We start from the raw sequence: 20,580 nt of genomic DNA on the forward strand, positions 1-20,580 counted from the left end.
ACAGGAATCTGTGCTCTGCAGTGCCCTGGCTGCCACAAACACCCTTTGGGATCTGCTTCCTGGCTGACCAGCAGATTTTCCATCCTGGCTCACCTCCTGTCCCCACCATGCCCTGGTGCTCTCGTGCAGCCCCCAATCCATACAGCAATTTCCGTGGTGGCAGCAGCCCAAGGGCCAGAGTTACTGTACATGTCTTTTCCAATGGAAGGGCTGATTCATAGAGAAAGGGGATGGTCTGGCATAAATCAGCTCTGATGAGCAGAGTCTGTAGACAGCAGCACCTTGCTGTGAGTGGCCAATCCATGGTTTATTAGATAAAGGCTGCAGACAGCCGGCAGTGGCTTGTGACACCTGGCTCCAATTGTCACCTGCAGTTCAGCCCCATCCTGCCCATGCTGCTGCTGGCTGGCAGCCTGCAGCACCCCTGAGCAGGGAGTCAGTCCCAGTGTCAGTGCCTGTCCCTGCTCCTGGTGGGCAGCAGCTGCTCCGTGGGTTCATGGCTGGCTCCAGGGCCCTGGAGGGCCCCTGAAGTGGCTGTGTTAATGGGATCTTAACGAGCTGTGCTGTGCCAGCTGAGCCCCTCAAGCAGCAGGGTGTAAGCAGATGGGGAGGAGGATGCCTGACTTGGCTGGGAGGCTTGGAAGAAGCTCTGCCTACTCCTTCAGGAGTTACAGAGGATTACAGGGGTATCTGGCCCTCCGGCTGAGGCAGGACCATTCACTCATGGCTTTTGGCTTTGGAAGAAGCAGTGTCTGCTCTTGCAGTCTCAGTGCCACCTGCAGACCCTGTCTGTTCATGTGTACATGTCAGCAGCTGATTTTTATCCTGACTCTGTGCCACTCTCAGAGGGTCTTTTGGAAGTTTTTCCCCTCTCTCTGTGCCACCTGCCTTGTTTGTCAGCGTGGTTCAGACTCATGTGCTGCTGCTCCTGTGCCAGGCTCACTGCCAGGTGTGGTGACAAAGGAGATGCCAGGCTGGCCCTGAGGTGCTGCTGGCAAAGGGGAATGTGCTGGAGTGGAGCTGGAGTGGAGCTGGCCATGTTCAGGCACTCAGGCTAGAAGGGGGTCGCCATGAGCTGGATCCATGTGATGGAGGAGGAGGAGGCCCCAGGCTCTCTCAGGATAACTGCTGGGGGTGGTGTAGGAATAGCTGCTGTTCCAGAGCATGGAGGAGCCCCTGGCAGGTGCTGCAGGCTGTGATGATTTGGGGGTGACTTTGCTGAGGTTTTCCTTGTTCCCTGCAGACAACACGGCAGCGGTGCACACGCAGAGAGTGGGCTTCAACCGCCAGGAGCAGGACGTGTACCTGCTGCCCATCCTGGTGGTGGACAGTGGCCCCCCAGCCCTGAGCAGCACAGGGACCCTGACCATCCGTGTGTGTGGCTGTGACAGCACCGGGGCCATCCAGTCCTGCAACAGCACGGCCTACGTGGTGTCAGCCACGCTGAGCCCCGGCGCCCTCATCGCGCTGCTGGTCTGCGTCCTCATCCTGGTTGGTGAGTGCCTGCCTGTCCCCTGAGCCCTCCCTGGCCTGGCCTGGCCCTGCTCCACTCCCTCAGCATCACTGCATGTGGGCACAGAGCTTCTGTGCATCTGTCTCCTCCCTGGTAGCTGCAGCATAGGGGACACGAACCTCAGTCCCTGCTCAGTGGGGAAGCTCCCATGTTTGTCACAGCTCATGGTGCTGGGCTCCACGAGGCAGCCAGAGCAGAGTTCCCTGTGCCAGGCAGGTGTGATGCTGCCCAGCAGAGCCTGGAGAGCTGCTGGCTCGCTCCCTGCCTGGACAGGCAGGAGCCAAGAGCTGCTTGGCAGCTGCCCTGCTGTGCCCACCGCAGGCGTCTCACAGCAGATGGGGCTGTGTGAGCCCAGCGTGTGCTGTCGGGCACACAGGTCTGCTCTTACCTGAGAAGGTCACTGTTAGAGTGTGTGGGCAGGATCAGAGCTGGGCTGTGGTCAAACCAGAGTGCTGCCTAGGTCAGAACCTGTACCCTGGGAATGCTGCTGCCTGCCACTGGCACACTGGCACAAGCTTTGCTGGCATGGGGAGTGTGTGCATGTGGGAATGGGCTCTGAGTGAGGGGTGTTGCAGCACCCTCAGGTTCAGCACAGGACACTTGACGGATGCAGCTGCTGAAAGCCCTCTCTGCCCCAGAGCTGGCTCCTGGCCGACTCCAGGGCTTGTCCAGACACCTGTGGGAGGCAGCACATTGTTTGGTGAGGTTTCCTCTCCTTGGCATGGCTCCACTCCCTGTCTCCTGCTGCATCTCCGTTCAGAAAACCCTTTCCCACAGGGTGCACTTTACACTGGTTTCATTTTCCAACGCAGTGCAAACAAATTTCTGCCTAATTGCCCAGACAAATAAAGTGCACATTGGTGCTTTAAAGGTGATGGGCTGAATGGATGATGATCCAGGACACAGCTGCGGCTCGCTGCTCAGGCTCTGTGCCATCTGCTCCACGTCTACCCACCCAGCGTTTAGCTGTTCTGTGAATCATGCACCCCATCTTCCTGCTCACCTTCTGCAGAGCCCATCCGTTTGTCTGTCCAGCTGTGTGTTTATCCATCGCTCCCTCCTGTCTCAGTGGTCACGCTGCATGGCAAGGGAAGCTCCTGGTCTGCCCTGGAGCCTGGGCAAACCGCTTTCCAAGCCAGTACACAGCAGGGCTGCTGCTTGATGAGCCAGGGTAATGGGAACCCTCTGGCATCCCAGCAGGGCTTCCTGTGCCAAGGGTGCTGTGCCCCCACCCCTGCCACCGAGCAGGGTTGTCCTCACCCTGCAGGAGCAGAGCATCCCTGAGACTCTGCGCCCCTCTGTCTGTTCCTTCCCCAGTGCTGGTCCTTCTGATCCTCACGCTGAAGCGGCACCACAAAAGCCACCTGACCTCTGAGGAGGACGAGGACATGAGGGACAATGTCATCAAATACAACGATGAAGGAGGTGGTGAGCAGGACACGGAGGCCTATGACATGTCAGCCCTGCGCAGCCTCTACGACTTCAGCGAGATCAAAGCTGGCGATGGAGGCGGGGGCCCAGGAGAGGGGGGCCCAGGCAGAAACCCATCCTCGGAGCTGCACGCCCTCCCGCAGTGGGTGCAGAGCCCAGACCTGGACTTCTCTGTGTTCAGAGACTACATCTGCAGGAAGGTGGAGCAGGCGGACGAGGACCTCTCTGTGCCGCCCTATGACTCGTTCCAGACCTATGCCTTCGAGGGCTCGGACTCTCCAGTGCCCTCGCTGAGCTCCATCAACACCTGGTCCAGCGGCTCGGAGCAGGACTTCTCCTACCTGGGGGGCTGGGGGCCGCGGTTCCGGCAGCTGGCGGCGCTGTACGCGGGGCGCCGGGGCGGCGAGGACAGCGAGGAGTCCTAGCTGCCCCTGCAGCCCCTGGCCCCCGCCACCCCTGGGCTGGGACTGCTGCCCGAGAGCTGCCGCAGGGCACCCTGTGCCCCGGGCCGGACTGCACGGCTGCCGGCGAGAGGCTGCACCGGGGACCGCTCCTGTGCGGCTCGGGTGGGGAGCCCGGAGGAGCCGCCGGGGCGTCCCCAAAGCCAGTCTCCATTAAAGCACTACGCATTGACTTAAGAAGGAGAAAATCTAACTCAAGAGGGTTTGGAGAGGGTTTCTCCCCCACAAATTATCATTTAAATAGATCTGTTCGGTGATCCCCATCCAGGAGAGGAAGAGCGAACCGGGAGCCTTTTGTTGTCTAAATTGTTTTTGTCACTTGAGTCGGAGCATTTAAAGAGCTTTGATTTCTTTAAGAGCTTTCCTTGCTGAGGGAAACAAGCTTTTAACTTCTGTTCAGGTTTTCCCCTCCTAAGTTTATTTGCTTTTTGAAGTCTTCCTTCTCGCTGCTCCCCGTGGGGCTCTGGGCAGCCCCGGCTGCGGGCACGGTGCTGGAGGGAGGATGCCACGCTGGGATCACACCCTGCAGAACGGCTGCTCACAGCTTTCCCTTCCGTGCTGCCAATCGCTTCACCCCTGTCTGGTGATGTGAAGGGGATCCCCAACACTCCCTGCACAGCAGACGTTGTCTGTGAAGTGCTGGTGTGCCCCACAGCCCCATTGGCACACAGGCATGTCCCACCTCTGGGCCACAGAGCAGCTGCGGTGCTGGGCAGTGCCATCGGAGCACCACCCCCAGGTGGGCTCTGCCAGCCCCTCACACAGGACCTGGGGTTTGCAGGGCTCCCAGCCTGCCACTGGCTGTCAGCAAATGGTGTGAGCTGCACAGGGCAGCAGGCAGGATGTCAGTGCCCCCTGGCCCACAGTGGCTGGTGGACAGCTGCATCCCATGGAGGACCTTGCTGCAGGGTGCAGGAGAACCCTGGCCCTGGGGAGAATAATTCCTGCTTGCACCCAGCTGACAGCAGAGCATCACCGTTAGCAACAGAACAGCCATCCCAGGAGATGTGTGTGAGGCCAGAACCTGCTGGCACAGCTCTGGGGCCGAGCTGGCTGCAGGTTGGGCAGCACATCTGTGACACCTCGGGATGCCCAGGGTGTCCCCTGCCCAGCACAGTGTCCTGCAGCAAACCAGCATGAGCTCCCAGCAGGACTGCTTTTGCATGTAATTCCTGGTTTTGGGAGGCAGGGGAGGAAGGTGCCAGTGGGATGTGCCAGTGCTCCTTAGGCTGCAGATGATGCTGGAGGAAAGCACTGGGTGCCCAGTGCCTTCCCAGCCTGCCAACCACCACAGGGAAAATTGAACAGCCTGCAGAGTGATGTCCTTGCACAGCACCTCAGGCCATCCTGGCTGGTGCAGCTCCTTATCTGTTCACGTTGGGAAAAAAAATCAATTATATCATTGATAGGTAACTGATACGGTCTCCCAAGGCCTGACACATCCTGGGCTTGTCATTGGGTTTGTCCTTTCAGTTTAACTACAGGCCCTGTTTCTCTCTTTGGAGCAGGTTTAACTGTAGGTGTACATGTGTGTCCATTTCTTTACTGTGTGTTGCTTCCCGGCTGCTGGCGTTCCTTTGGCAGCAGAGAGGGACAGGAGCTGTGCCTGCCCTCAGCTGCTCCTGCCCACTGCCACCTGTGCAGAGCACAGCTGGGCTCACGCTGGCACCAGGAGCCCCTCAGGGCCTCGGCTGGCACCCGTGCCCAGCGTGCTGCTGGTTCACTGTGATGATGCTGGGGAGGCAGCAGGGCCCTGGGTGCCAGCTCTGGCCACAGCATCCCGAGCGTGTGGCACCCCGCACCTCCAAGCAGGAGAACAGGAGAAATCCCTCTCTTTCCTCAGGAATGTGTTCGTGTTTTCCCTCTGGGCTGCAGAGCTGAGCCCCCCGGGCGCCGGCCCTCCCTCTAGCCAAGTGTTGTGCAATAGCAGGGCTCTGTCCTCGCAGACGGGGTCTGACAGGGTAGGTGTTTAGCACCCCTCCCATCCCCGCGCAGCCCGTGCTCCGCATGCACTCACGCTCGCGTTTCCCGTTCTGTAAATACAGGAGGTGCCCGCGCCCCCCGCCCGGCCCCGCAGGGGGAGCTGGCAGCTGCCCCCGTGTCCCACGGAGTCACTAAGGTTTTGTTTCTCTACCCGGATGAAATTAGAAGGTTGATTTCCTCACCCTTGTTATTTATTTTTTTTTTCTCAAGGTCTTTCTGGGACCTGGAAATAAATTATTTCCTTGTCGTCTAGTCTGCGTCTTATGTGCTTTTTTGGTCTTTTTTTTCCTTTCCTTGCATTGCCCTCTCATTGTGGTCCCTTTGGTGCTTTCCACGAGGGGCTGGGTGGCTGATGGGCCATGGCACAGCCAACCCTTGCAGCAAGTTCCCACTGGCAGGATGCTGCATCTCTGGCTTCTTCCCATTTTTCATTGAAATGCTCATCAGAAAAAGCTTCTTCAAGAGAAGGGTCATTTTTTCTCTCTGAACTTGAAAAAAAAAATGAAAATGAACAATGAAAAAAAGCCCTTGGTTTTCTCCATCCCTTTCCAGAGAAAGCTGGGTTGTGCTTTGAGCAGCCCAAACCATTGTATGATTCTGTAATTCTTGATGGATTCAGTACATCTGAGCATTGTCAACAGCTTTGCTACCTGACCCATTCTCATTTTGGTGATGCTGTGTGTTACAGCAGTGTTCAGTTACTGGCAGCAGCTAAAAAACCTTCCTTCAAACTCAATTTTAATACTGAAACAATGCAAATAAATGACATTCTGGCCTGACCCAGCTAAATCAATTGCTGGTGGTTTCCTTGATGGCCAGGAGCTGGGGAAAGATCAAGGTGTTCACGGTAAAATGTGACCCTCCCTGAGCCTGGGAAGCCTCACTGAGGTGGCTGCAGCACCCATCAGTGTGACAGTGGCACACCAGGGAGGGCTGGAGCAGGGACAGAGAGAGGGGACAGGGCCAGGTCAGCAGATAGAACAGGCAGACTTCAAACTGCTCCATAAAACCATTTAAACAGCATCTTACAGTCCTGGCTGCAAAACAGGATTATTGTTCCCCCAGGTCTTTGAGTGTTCCCTTATCCTTCACCATCCCCTTGCCTCCACACCATCCTGCTCCCTTGATTATTCACTAAATGTTATGGAAGAAGCATCTGGTGACCTTTGATGACAGCAGTTAGTGGAAGCTGTGACAGAAGGGGGAAGCCTTGAGGGCAGAGGGTTTTCCAGAGGCACAAGGTATGCTGTCAGACCTCAGCATCCATGCAGTTTTCCTTCTCACACTTACAGTGAGTGCCTCCACAGCTGCCAGCCTTGAGGAAGCCTTTCTGCCTCCTGGCTGTTCTTTCTGCCAGCATCACCATTAATTGCAGCATTAATTGCCCCCCTCACAGCAGGTCAGTCTGTGCTGTGGTCACAGCCACCTGCTCTGGCAGGTCTGCACACTTGGCCCGTGGCTGTTTGCACAGAACTGAGTGTTTGTACCCGAGTTTCCAGCCCGGGTCCTTGGCAACAAGGACTCTCATCCAGCTGCAGCTCTCCAAGTCCTGCTGTCCCACTTGAGGCACCCAAACACTCTGGGATTCTAGAAGGCTGGGGTCTGGAGTGTTCTGGGAGCTCCACATTGAGGAGGAGGTGTCTGCAGTCACTGTGCTCACTGCAGTGGAGGTGACAAGTGCCTGGCATTGAGTGTGAGCCTGTGCTGTGCAGGAGGATTTGCTTCTTGTATATTGTGGGGAAGTGGAGAGAGCTCAAAGCAACAAATTGCCAGTCAGAACCAGACCCTTCACTACAAAAGAGGAGGATTATTGAGAGCTTTGATTGCAGAAGCATCTGTGAAGATGCTTGAATAGCTCCATGCCTCCTCAACACAGCCCCTTCTGAGGAAATTCTTCTACAGCAGCTTCTGTCTCTCCAGCAGTTGCACAACAGCCTCCTAGCAGAGCAGGGTAAGGACAGGTCCCTCTCCTCCTCCTCCTCCTCCTCCTCCTGCAGGAGGGGAAGCCAGTCCTGCTCTGCAGATGATGCTTCTCACCACATGGGACATGACCTGTGGCTGTCTGCTGGCAGTGCTGGCCAGGACAGTGGCACCTGCCACTGTCACATTCTGAACGGGTCCTGCAGGGCTGTGTCCCCTCAGCCACGGGCTGCTGCAGCCCCTTTCCATCCCCAGCACAGGGAGGCTGCATCAGTCACCTCCAGTGCCTGCACTGAGCCATGGCAGGCTCCAGAAGGCAAGGTGTCCAGGTCCCCTCTAGAGAGGGATTTGCAAAAGATGGATGTGATCTGCTGGGATCATTAAAAGGAAGTGAAAAAAGGGCAGTGATACCTTCAACCCCAGGAGGAAAATCCATCTCTGGTAGCTGAATGTAGCAAGGCTGTGTCAACCTCTACCTCCCGTTCCCACTGGCAATATCTTGCTCTGGAAGGTGATCCCTTCTCTCCCCATACCATCTGAGGAAGCTGCTTTATCACCAGAAATCTGACTCCTTTTAACCACCTCCAGCACAGCTAATATCCCAGCCCCCTACGTCCTTTCATTTACCCAGCCCTTGAGCTGCTTTCAGGGGTGGTGTCAGACTCTCCCTGCTCAGCAAAATCTGTTTCACATCTCTGCCCTGTGCTCGGTGCAGGCAGCAGCTCTGTCTTGTCAGGGCTCTCTTGCTGTCACAGAACTCTGTTTTGTGCTGTCTGCTTGCTGTGGCTCTGCTGCCTCCCAGCCCATCCCAGGAGAGCTCCTAGTATCTGGAGATGACCTGGCTTTGTGCTCAGCAGCAGTTCTTGCTCCCCTCTCACTGCTGGGAGCAGAGCTGTGTTTCCAGTCAGCTGTCACAGCTCTGTCACCACAGCCAGAGAAGCTGGAGAGAAACAAAATCACCGAATTTCACTTGGCCTTGGAATTGTGCTTCTGGGCAGTCAGTGGGGCTGAGACCAGCCCCGACTGTGTGGAGCAGGCAGGGCAGTGTGGTGGAGAGCTGGTGTTCCTGCTGCCAGCAGCACTGTGTCCTCTTGGGGTGCTGTGCCATGCTGAGCAGCCAGGCTGGCCATCATCTGCCACCCACACACCCCAGCCTGGGCTCTCTCCAGCCCCACAGCTCCTTTCCAGAGGAGTGTGGATTTAATGATTTCTTCAAATTTTGAGGGAAATACCTTTGGCTTTGCAAAGCTGAATCCAGCACGGGTGGGCAGAGTCTGAAGCAGGTGGGATACACAGCAAAGCACAACCAGGGCTCCCCACACAGCAATCACAGAGCCCTGGCCCTCCCATGGCCCATCCCATCCCACCTTCTCAGGTCTCTAGCTGGTCACAGTGACCCCAAGATGTATCAGAAAGTCTCTTTTCCCAGCCTGGTGGTCGAAGAAGGAATCAGAGCTCTTCAGTTTTTGGTCTCAAGGTTGTTTATTGTATCTTATCTATAAAATTCTTTCTTCTGTCCAGATGAGATCCGCTCAGCAGGACAAACAGAGGCACTCTGCCTGCCCCCAGGGAGGTGTTATCTTTTTATACTAAAAATTACATTTACAATATTTACAATTACTTCCCAATACCTATCACCTATGTTAGACAGTGAGCTTCTACTCTAAACCAATCTAAAAGTGCCACCATCCAAGCAGAAGATGGAGGCCAAGAAGAAGAAGGAGAAAGGCTGGACACGCCCAGATTCCTCCATCTTGCCCCCTGAACCCCCATTCTAAAAATCCCAAAAATCTATTTTTCACCCTATGATAAATTCACTATCATTCTACTTAAACTGTCGTGGCTTGCTGATTTTCATATAAGGTTGGTAACTTGCTCCATGGGTCATAATCAAACCCACAGGCGTCTTGGTCTCTGTGCCAGGGTCTCTGAGCCCCCTGGCAGGGGTTTGAGCAATCCAGGACAGCCAGAGGGATGTCCTGAACACCACCTGCCCTCACCAACACTGGAACCCAGGTGTAAGGGATCAAACCTGGCATTTAACAGCATGACATTGGGCAGCAAGAAAGGGTGAGAGCAGGAGCCCAGTGCCCTGGTGTTTGCCCCCCCTGGGCTGTGCAGAGCTCACCATCCACCCACCTGTGCTGCTGTGCCCATGGTTGGGAGGCCAAGTGTTCTTTCTTAGACATCCCTCATCTGTAGTCAGTGACAGCAAGTGTTTGTGGCTCAGGGTTGTTAACTGCCCTGTCCAGCTACACTGCAGCTTCATAGACATCCATTTTTCATCCCTCTCTCCTCCGCCGCTGCGGAGGAGCTGCTCAGGTGAGCATGAATTGGTCCAGCTGTTCGCTGGGGGAGCAGCCACCAGCCATTTCCAAGCACAACACATCCCCTTGGTTTGTGTTTTTCACCGTGGTAATTGGTGGAGTTTTAATCCCTGTTCAGCTGGGGGAAGCACGCGTTGCCATCCGCCCCGGCAGAGCCGCCTCCACCGCGGTCAGGAGTCACTCACCTTTAGCCACGAGCCCGGCAGCTGTTGAAATCCCTTCACACCGCACGCAAATTAGGCATTGAAAACACTCATTACAGGCAACATGACACGCCTTCATTATTCCAGAATAATTGTCTGAAAAGCTCAGCTCGCAGCGCAAGCTTCGCTTGGTGCAGGAATGTGATAAAAAGAAAACAGGAAGTGCAATCAATGCTTGTAATCCTTTTAAATAAAAAGGTACTTGCTAGTAGCTGCCAACATCTTTAAAAAGCTGTGATTTCCCCGGAGAGAGCCCTTATCAGCTATGACTGCGTGTCATTCTGGCAGTCTGTCAATCCATCAGACTTCAGTGCCACTGACATTAAGAAGCCAGGCATTAAGATTATCACATTTACCCGTAATGTAGCACAGATTGTGTTGACATTTGGGAAGTATTCCACCACAGGAGCTATTTGACTTCAATTCTTTCTTCCTGAAGAAAAAAAACCCTTTGAAATACTCGAGGGCGGGAGCCTGCTCTGCCTGCAGCACGCTGGCATGGGGAGCAGGAGGAGAGTGAGGGTGCACAGGAGATGACCCGGGATGTGGCCCAGGAATTCTGCCCTCCTGTTCTTTGGCTGCACCTGGCATGGAGCAGGCAGGTATTTGGGTTGGCTGAGGAGGGTTCCCCTGTGCCCTGCCCCGATTCAGTCTCTACAGGGACCCAGAGAGCAGCACCATCTGCCTGCACCCCCCTTCCTCCTCCTGAGAAGGCCTCATCTCCATCCACAGTGGAGAGGGGGATATTCCAGGCTAGGCCATGGAAACGATGGTAAATGACCTAAAATGAACTGATTAATCTCTTTAAATAATTGTGAAGCCGTTTTCCAGAAAAAGTTAATCTACTCTAAATGGCTTTTGTGTTTTTCTTGGGCTCCAATCAATACGTGGTCGCTTGCTTTTCATGTGTAATTCACAGTAATTGCAAAAGAGCATTTTCTGAAGAAAATGACACTCTGCAAGCAGAAATGCAAAAAGGCACAAGGGCCAATTGTCTTTAAATCCCAGCACAAGGCACGCTGTCAGACACACTGGTGAGCTGGAGGTGCTTCAGCATCACCACTCTGTGTCCTAGGTTCTTCTCTAGGAAGCTGCTGGAGGTGCTGGAGCGTGTTGTGTCCAGATGGCTTGATTTGGAATCTCATCTGCTTTCAGGTCTGGCTGCCAGGGCCCTGGCCTGTGCACCCCTAGCCCACCAGCTGCACAGAGAAGTTGGCTGCAGGATTACAAGGTTAAGCAGAGACACATCCCTTTCCTGTCACTGCAGACATTGCTGGGATCCAGAGGCAGCCGTGCTCCTTGCCAGGGCTGCACTGCCATGCACAGCAGCACCCAGCCACCACCCAGGGCCTGGATGAGTCCTGTGTGCAGAGCTGGTGCAGTCCAGTGCAGATCACATTCCCAGGCTTGTCCTGTCTCTTTCATCTCCTGCTCAAGTTTCCACCACCCAGGCTTGCTTCATCCGCACCCAGCCTCGAGCCATGGCTGCCTGATGGTAGGACAGGCATCCCCTTCCAAAGTGTCCATTGCCTTTCCATCATATGCTGTAAAACCAGAGCATAATTTTCCAGGATGTCATTCTAATTCTACAGAGAAAGCTTATTACTTGTGATTTACCCATAAAAGCGGCCCGGTGACTTATGCTGGTGTGTCTGTGGGTTTGCCCATCAATCCATCACAGCAGCAGCAGGCTCTCCTCAGGGCAGGGGGAGCAGATCCAGGGCTGAGGTGAGCATGCCACTGTGATTGACACGCTGCTTTTAGCGGCCATAAAGCCTCTGACATATTCCTTTTGGCTGGCTGCGGATCCGCACTGCTGAGCTCCAGCACAAATGTCATTAAAACATGTTCTACCCATGGTACCTATAAATAATTGAGGCAGCAGGTCTGCACTGAGCTCTGTGCTGCAGCTTTCTGCTCCTCCAGAAGGAGATGACCTCTGCTTCTCCCACTCCCCATCTCAGACATGAAGGGGCACCTGACACTTGTCCCCACGCTGATTTCTCTGCTGCTGCCAGGGCTGGGCTCTGGGCTGCTCCCTGCAGGGAGGTGAGTGCAGACCCTCAGCTCCAGCCTTGCCTTTCCTGCCTCCTGCCACGTGTGGATGTGTGTGGAGAACCTGGCACGAGGGTAGAGGAGCCCAGTGATCTCAGGGACTCAGGAGCCGTTCCTGGCTGTCAGTGCCCACCAATTCCCAATCTGTTAAAGATTCCAGATCTGCCCAGGGCAGCACCTGCAGGTGTCCCTGTGCCAGCACATGGCCAGCACAGTTAATGCTATCTGAAATAGTTTAATGTGCTCAGATGCATTTCCAATACTGTCACTAAATGTGTGAGAAATTCACAATCCATGGCTGAGAGTGCTTGTTGCTGCTGTGGCCTTGGAAGCACAATCTGTCCCTGAGCACAGCTTTCCTCACTCAGCTGGCCATGAGCAGTGGGAGCATCCTGTCCCTTGTGAGTCCCACCATGGTTCTGTTCACAGTCAGACACTCCAGCCCTTCTGCAAGCCCTGGCACAAAGGGCAAGTGCAATCCTTGACTGGGGCTCCTGCAGGCCCTCAGGCATGAGCTGTGGGCTGGCAGATGAGCTTGCAGGCAAGGCTTACCTGTGTGGGGTACTCACGTGGGACACCCTGTGGGACACCCATGGGGGACATCAGCAGGTTGCTCTGTCCCTGTTGAGAGGGGCAAGCTCACACCTTCAGCATCAGCCCCCTACACCTCCCATCACATGGTTCTGGCTCCCTTCCTGCCCACGAACAGGATTTTTCTTTCCTTCCTTCCCATGACAGCCACCAGCTCCCCCGTAGCAGTGGGAGTCATTAGCAGGCGTCACGCTGGGAATGTGCAGTGTAAATATGGAGTGCTGATATCCCACTCTGCTGTGCTGGGAACAGCAACCCCAGACTGTGCTGTTCCCCTTGCAGCAGCCACCCATCACTCTGACCCTGGGTGATCCACAGGCTCATTCCTGCTCCCTGGGGTCAGGAGGGCACAGTGCAAGAGAGCTGTGTCCTGGCATACAGGGACACATCCATTGCCCAGCACAGACACACATGGAGCCACAGCAAGGTGTTCTGGTGATGGAGGAAGCACCTCCTGCCCCAGGGACACATCCTGGGCAGCAGGGCTGAGTGTGGCAGGGTGCTGGGCACGTGCAGAGGCAGGTGCTGTGTGCTGTGGAGCTGTGCAGCCATGCAGAAGCATGTGTGTGCCGAGGCAGACGCTGTGCTGTGCAGTGTGTGTGTGCCCTGACAGATCCTGGAGGTGTATTAAACAGCAGCTGTCGGGCTCCTCCCGAGCACAGCAGTAACACAGTTGGGACCATTGTGATGTCTTCTTAATTTAAACTCGTGTTGTCTTTCAGCCACGTGCTAATGAGGGCTAATGGGGAGATCAGCTCGCTGTTTGCCAGCGTTGCTGTGTGCACTGCCGTGGCCCTGTCACTCCTGCAGCCTGCCTGTCCTCACTGGCTGGTGTCATTCCCTGCCTTGCTGCTCTGATGGGAAGGGGAACTCGGGGTCTGCTCCCCCTGGGGCTCATGTGGCCTGTCAAAAACTGCTCCACCAAGCCAGCTTCTCTGACCACAGAGCAGCAGCACTCATGTGGGGAGCAGAGCCTCCTGGTGCTGTCCATGGGCTGTCCATCCCCAGGATCTCCAGGGCTCCTTTCTGTCACCACAACAGTCCCAAAGCTCGATTGGCCCCTGTGGCTGGGACACCCAGGGTGCTGCCATATCCCCTCGTGTCTCTGCAGCCCCAGGACAGCCACATCTCCTCTTAGAGAAGGGGCATCCAGCTACTCATGGAGTCTGTGTCACCCCTTGTGCTGCCCTGCTGTGACTCAGCACAGGGCACAGAGTCACTGGTACCCACAGGAGTGATGGTTTGGCCACAGCTCAGTAACTCTTTGTCACCCGCATGCCCATCCTGGCTCGCATGGCTGTGGCGCTGCTGCTTGGGGAGAGAGCAGCTCTGCATGGGACATCTCTGCGCCACAGGGGCATTGTCCCTCTCCCTGTGCCCGTCCCCTGCTCTCCCTGCTCCCCAGGCACAGGTGCCAGCTGCTCAGCAGGACTCTGTCCCAGGGCTGGCGGGTGCCAGCACTGACCCTGCGGAGCGGGAGCACAGGGAGCTCCAGGGTGGCAGCATCCCTGCAGCTGCTTCTCCCAGCACTAACCCACACATTTATCAGGATTAATGAAGCGTGCAACAAACGGATCAGGGAGGCAAAGAAAGCAGCAGAGACAGAGGCAGAGGCTGGCAGCAGGCAGGAGGGACAGGAGGGGTGTGTGGGTCACTGAAGCTGGCCAGGGCTGCACAGGAGCAGCACGCCTCCCTGGGTACCTGCTCCCAGCTCCCCACATGGACACACAGCAGTGCTCACATCTGCTCATCACGGTGCACACAGGCATGAAGAAAAGAGACACAGTCCTACCAGAGATCAGCCATCAATATTTGAAAAAAGCCGTTGAATACTAACACAGCCACTTACGCCATATTTGCATACTTGCTTAATAAAAAATTATGGCCATTCAAAGCTCAATCATTAATTACCCAGCATATTTTTGTTTAACTCCCTCTCTTTTTTATTACAGACTAAGCTGTTTTCCTGCTTATTCAGCAAAAATTCCCTACTCTTCCACCAGGACGAGGCATGCAATAAATATGTACTTATTAAGTGTGCATTACAACTGCACGAGCTGGGAGAAGTAATAACAGGCCCAACATAAAGCTGAAGTATTTATGCAGGTACCTAGGGCCACTTTAGCTATTTATTTTCACAAAGAAATTAAATTAGATAGTTTGATAGCTCTCAGTGTGACTATGGTGGGAATTTACATAGGCCCCAGCCTGTCAGGTAGGGATGGGTTTGGAGGCACAAACCCATGATGAGGACAAGCTGCAGACATCCAGGTGTGCTGGGCAGGACTCCCTGCCAAGAGGGTCAGTGCCCAGCCAATCTCCTCTGCTGGGAATCCCATGGGGACACCAGGTAACCAGGATGGACACCCAGCAGTGAGGATGGACAGCAGGCAGGCAGGATGAGGCTGCCCACTGCTGGGACCACAAATTACTCTGTGAGAAAAACACAGTGGTACGGTGTCCTTGGAGAAAACCTGTTGGGATGTGAAGAGGGATGAGTTTTCTCAGGAAAAATTGGCTTTCCAAACCCTTCTCACTTGAAAGAATCCCAGCGCCTTTGTTAGTGTTTACCGCCCACTCTCCACAGATGCCTTTGACAAGAGATGTGACACCTGGCCGGGACAGGAGAGGGGATGGGGAGGGCAGTGCCACCCTCCTCCGCGCCCCCCAGCCCTCACCACCCTGCGGGAGGCCCCGCAATTAGAGAACGACCTGATTAGCGCTGATTACGCACACGCCGCCTGCAGCGGCAGAGCTGCGGGGCTGCCTGCGGGGCTGCGGCTCTGGCCCAGCCCAGGGCACCAAGCCCGGGACACCGAGCCCGCAGGGGACACCGAGCCCTGCCTGTTCACGCGGGGCTGGGACCACCTGCAGCATCCCCTGGTCCCCAGGGAGTGGCTTCCCCTTGTGCTTGTCCCCTTGGTGTCTGACATCCCCCCCGTGCCTGTCATGCAGGTTCCTGATGTCTCCAAGTTATTAAAGATGGGATTTTTAAATAGCACAGAGGATGTACAAGTTTTGCAGTGTCAGCACGGGGGAGTGACAGGAGTTGCTGGGAGCCAGCCCAAGCCCGGCAGTGACAGTGTCCTTTAATTACAATTGATGACCTGGCATCTCCCTTCCCCGGCGCTCATCAGCTCATTGCCTCGCAGCGGGACAATGGCACCCCAGGCCCTACCCGGCCGCTCCCTGAACCCAGCACAGCCTGCTCTGCTCCTCCAATTGCCCACATTTTGTCCAGAGTAAAGGAAACTTTGGCAAGATGCCTTCCCAGGAGGCAGAGACATCTCTGTGCAGTGCCCAGTGCCACGTGTACGAGGCTCCGTGGCCCTGGTCATCCTTGGCCTCCAGCAGCTGCTTCCAATGAGGGTTGTGGAGAGACCAGCAGCTGCCAAGCTCGGGGTGCTGTTTGCTGGCAGAGGAGTGAGAGGAAAGCTGCCTCTGCCCAGGGCATGGCTGGGGTGGGAGCACTGATGGCCGTGGATGTGCCAGCTTGCCAAGAGAAGTGTGAGAGCCGCCTCTCGCTGGTGGAACAGGAGGGAGCACAGCTCAGCAATTACAGCACAATTAGCTCAAACAGCAGGTTGATTGTAAATTGCAGCTCTGTGCCAGCTACAAGCACGGAGCGAACGGCTGGCGGGAGCTCTCCTGCAGCCCGGCTGTCTCTGCTCGGGCCTGAGCCAAGCACCACGTGTAGGGCCATGGCCCACAGCATCCCCCGTGGGGTCTCCTGGCACTTGGCCCCACAGCCTCCCCCTGGAGCTGCTGCAGACGCAGGAGAGCTGATGAGAGCCCTGTGGCCTTGCTAGTACAGCTCCTCTGTGGAGAACTGCCAGGAGCAGCTCTGCAGAGAGGACCTGTTGGCCCTTCTTGGGGCCATGGGGTGCAAGAGCCATGCTGCCCTCCCAGAGCATCTCTTGCTGCAGAAGAGCTCCTGGGGCTCCCCTGCTCCATGCTGGAGCCTGGACTGCACTGGTTCAGAGCCCAGATGAGCAGTGCCCCCCATGGGTCCCCAAACCAGGCGCGCAGGGTGCAGCAGCCTTGCTGGAAGTGGGAAGTTGTAACTCTCCTCCTGCATCTGTGTGGGGAGCAGCCTTGGGGAGGGCACCTCTCAGAGAGGGACCCCCAGACCTGTCCTTGTGGGGCAGGGAGGGATGGCTGAGCGTGGGCTCACCTTGCAGGACACAGCCAAGCAGTGAGCGTGGTTGTTGTGCTGCCAAGGGATGTGTGGCAGTGAACATGTGCACTTCTCTTGGGAATGACTGCCCCAAAGCAGCCTGTTCCCTGCACCATCCCATCATCCCTGCCTGGTGTACACAGGACACTGTCAAGGACTAGGAGGGGGCCCTGGAATGGGCTGTGTCTCACGCCCAAACATCCCCCCCTAACCCTTGTACAGAGAATGAGGCAGCCTGGCTGCTCTGGCTGGCCATGGAGACGTGGCAGGACTCCTGTGCAGCCCTAGGAGGGACAGGCTTCTGGGGGCCCCCAGTGGAGCCCCAATCACTCAGCTGTGCTGGGGGAGCCTCTGGTACACGTCCAGGAGGATTCAGTGCTGCCCATGTCCAACAGCCCTCAGAGGGATGGCAGGGGATGCTCACAGCCAGCTTTGGGCATGGCTGTGCCCTCAGCAGGGTGTCCCACTGGCTCTGTCCCCCAGACTGTGCTGGCAGTGGGGTCGGTGTGCATGGAGCTGTGTGCTCGGTGGAGGCAGCAGAGGGACATGGAGTCTGTGCCAGGAGGGGCAGGAGGGCCCTGGACATGGAGTCTGTGCCAGGGAAAGGCAGGAGGGGCAGGAGGGGCTCTGGACATGGATTCTGTGCCAGGGAGAGGCAGGAGGGGCTCTGGACATGGAGTCTGTGCCAGGGAGGGGCAGGAGGGGCAGGAGGACCCTGGACATGGAGTCTGTGCCCGGGAGGGGCAGGAGGGGCTCTGGACATGGAGTCTGTGCCAGGAGGGGCAGGAGGGGCAGGAGGACCCTGGACATGGAGTCTGTGCCAGGGAAGGGCAGAAAGGGCAGGAGGGGCCCTGGACATGGAGTCTGTGCCAGGGAGGGGCAGGAGGGGCTCTGGACATGGATTCTGTGCCAGGGAGGGGCAGGAGGGGCAGGAGGGGCCCTGGACATGGAGTCTGTGCCAGGAGGGACCCTGGACCCGGCTGTCCCCGTGCGTGGGCTGCCGAGGGGCCTGGGGCGGGGGGGCCAGCGCCTGTCAGCCTGCTGAGGCTGATGCCTTCCATCTCTGAGTTACTGGCTCGTGTCAGGGCAGAGCTGGAAATGTCAGGGACTGCTGCAGGGTGACCGTGCAGAGTGGCAGATGGTCAATGATGGATTTGTCACTTCAGATTCAGGCGGTTTTTAAATATTCAGCAGAATCGGAGGTGACAGCTCATGGCAGCAGGCAGAATTTCTGTACGTCTGGGTAAGACCTCCTGGCCCCCTGGGAGAGGGGCAGAGCAGGACAAACCCCGGCACCTCCCGGCAGTGGCTGGGGACAGCACGGGCTGGGACTGTGGTGAGCAGGGCCAGGGCTCCCTGTGACCCAGGGGAGGTGCAGGAAGGAGGCTGCTGCTGAGCTGGTTCTGCTCCAGCTGCTCCCTGAGAGCTGCAGTGTGCAGGTAGTGCCTGTGCTGCCTGCAGCCACCCCGCTTTGTCAGCACCAGGGCATTGGGGTGCCTCGAGAGCACTGGGGGCTCCCAGCAGCTCCACAGCAGAGCTGGCACTCCCCACCCTCTGGTGATGGCCCTGAGGACAGGCCCAACGAGTGGCAGTGTGAAGGAGGCTCCTGAGCCTGGAAGAACAGGGGTCTGGGCAGGCTGGCAGTGCAAGGGGTGTGGGCAGAGCCTGCAGGCTCAGCTCAGCATGCAGAGTAGCTGGGTGAGCAGGGAAGAGAGATGGAGCTCGGAGCACAGAGATGGAGCTCGGCACAGCCACAGAGCCACCCTGCAGAGCCATGCCTGGCACAGGGAGCAGGGCTGGCCTCACCTGCACACAGGTGCCCTGCAGATTCCCGGGGGCAGGGCCGGCAGTGCAGGGCTGTGCAGAAGGGCAGGGCACAGTTGAGAGTGATGCTGCCACAGCTGCTGCCATCAGCCCGGGTCCCACTGATGGTTATGAGGAGCAGTCACCTCTCCTTGCTGGCACTTATTCCTGCATTGCTCAAAAACTGCCTTGTACCTGCTCAGGGCCCCTGTGGGGTGTGGGATGGACATGGCCCTGCAGAGCCAGCACAGGAAACGTCTCCTGGTGCAAGAGGAGAGCCAGGGTGGAGTGTGGGTCCTGGCTGATGCAAGGGAGATGGAGCTCCCCCTCCCTGGGGGTGTGTGTGGCTATGGCCGCTGGCAGGGGGGGCAGCAAGGTCATTGCAGGAATGGACACAGCCACCCTTGAGGGCAGGGGATGCAGTATTGACTGAAGAGAGCTGTGCTCACACCAGCTGGATTGGCTGGTCTGTCCCTGTGCCACAGCTCATCAGGTGCAGCCCTGGCTGCAGGGCACTGCCAATCATGCACATTTGCATCAGACTTTGCTAACAGTGCAGGCCCTCCTGTACATCCTCGGCGTGTGCGGAGGTGCCTGGCTGGGGGCATAAGCAGAGGGGTGGCACGCTCCCCCTGATCCTGCTGTGCTGCAGGCAGGTCTGGGTACCCTCCCTGCCTCCCCCCAGCCCAGGGAGGGGTGTCCTTGCAGTGCAGATGTGCAGGGCAGGCTGCCCATGCAGCCCACAGGGCGGGCAGCACTGAGAGGGCTGTGTCTGTCAGGGCTGTGTCCCCATGCCCCTGCAAGGCAAAGCCTCTTGCCTTGGGGCTGAACAGGTGAAACCACAGCCCCTTCCTGCCCCTGGCCAGCCCTGCCAGGAGCCTGACAGGCCGGCAGTGATTAATGCTGAATCAAACCCTTCCACCAGCTCCAGCCTTGGAGGCTCTGCAGCAGCACTGCAGCCCCCACCAGGAACCCCAGGAGAGTTCACAGACCACCCTGGATGCTGTGGCTCTGCAGCTCTGCCCTGCTCCACAGAGCTGGCTCCTCTTCATTTCTGTGTCTGCTGTCAGCAGCCTGTTCCTCTCTCCTGCCTGGGCTGTGTGATCACAGCAGCTTCCAGCAGGGCCAGTTCTCTGCAGCCCAGCCCAGTGCCAAATTCCAAATTCTCCCTCCTCCATCAGGTGCTCCTCTGATCAGCAAGCAGAAGGCAACTTGCTGGTCAGACTCTCCTGGAGGAGCTGAGCTTGGCTCTGGCTCCAGCCTGCGCTTAGAGCAATTTAATATCAGCAGCAGGAGGGGATGGGGAATTAATTTTGGTTGCTGCCACCCCTTCGGGCCACACCTACGTGTGCTGGGTAGTGCAATGCGCTGGCTCCCCCTTCCTCTGCTGGAACAGCTGCTTGAATTTCCTTGTCCTGCCTTCATCTCTCCTTGCATTAACTGTTTCTGAGCCACGAAACACTGAAGGGCTGCAGCTGGCTCTGCCCAACAGGCTTGGCCCTTCTGCTGATGGAAAAGCACAGAGCTCTCAAGGAAAGCACAGGCCATAAATCAAGGGCAGCAGCAGCAGCATCAGGCAGCCCTGGCTCTGAAGGGGCTTTGTGAGCCCAGCTCAGGTGCTGGTGGCCACCAGCCCCCCAGATGGCTGCAGTGGGACTCAGGGTGGGTGCAGAGCCCAGGCTCTACAGGGCAGCCCCACACAGCCCAGCACGCTGTGTCCCCAGCCCAGGGGACAGCCCAGGACGTGTCCCAGCTCAGTCTGGGGGTGCTGGGGCTGGGGGGCACTGCCTGAGGAGATGGGGCCGAGCACTCTCCCTGCAGAGGGGCTGGCAGCTCCAGCTGACTCTGAAGAGGTTAAATCTTTCTAATCGCTCAGTAAGACCTTCTCTAAGAATTTATCTACTTTCTGCCTTCCAAGAACATATGGATAAAATCCCCCTGAGCGGGACTTACATTTATAGCATCTATTACTGAGATCAAGGTTAATCCAGAGTAATCTAATGGGGTGAAAAGGACTTTATATAAATCTGTTTTAATCTATGGGACATGATAGCCTGACAAGGCCATCAGAACACTCCTGCACCACTGCTGGGGCAGCGAGAGGTGCCAGAGTTGC

The 20,580-nt window shown here is 56.9% G+C and overlaps 1 protein-coding gene across 1 annotated transcript in view; it reads left to right on the forward strand.

Annotated features, from left to right (window-relative positions):
• CDH22 (cadherin 22) overlaps positions 1-5,640 on the forward strand; it is a 78,530-nt gene extending 72,890 nt beyond the window's left edge. Inside the window, exons 11-12 of the mRNA XM_063172293.1 lie at positions 1,244-1,495; positions 2,831-5,640. Of these exons, the coding sequence (XP_063028363.1) occupies positions 1,244-1,495; positions 2,831-3,369 (791 nt within the window). The 3' untranslated portion in view covers positions 3,370-5,640. The remainder of the gene's footprint in view (positions 1-1,243; positions 1,496-2,830) is intronic.
• The last annotated feature ends 14,940 nt before the right edge of the window (positions 5,641-20,580 follow it).

This window comes from Melospiza melodia, chromosome 19 (genome assembly GCF_035770615.1).
Source record: "Melospiza melodia melodia isolate bMelMel2 chromosome 19, bMelMel2.pri, whole genome shotgun sequence".
Classification (NCBI taxonomy): Eukaryota; Metazoa; Chordata; class Aves; order Passeriformes; family Passerellidae; genus Melospiza; species Melospiza melodia.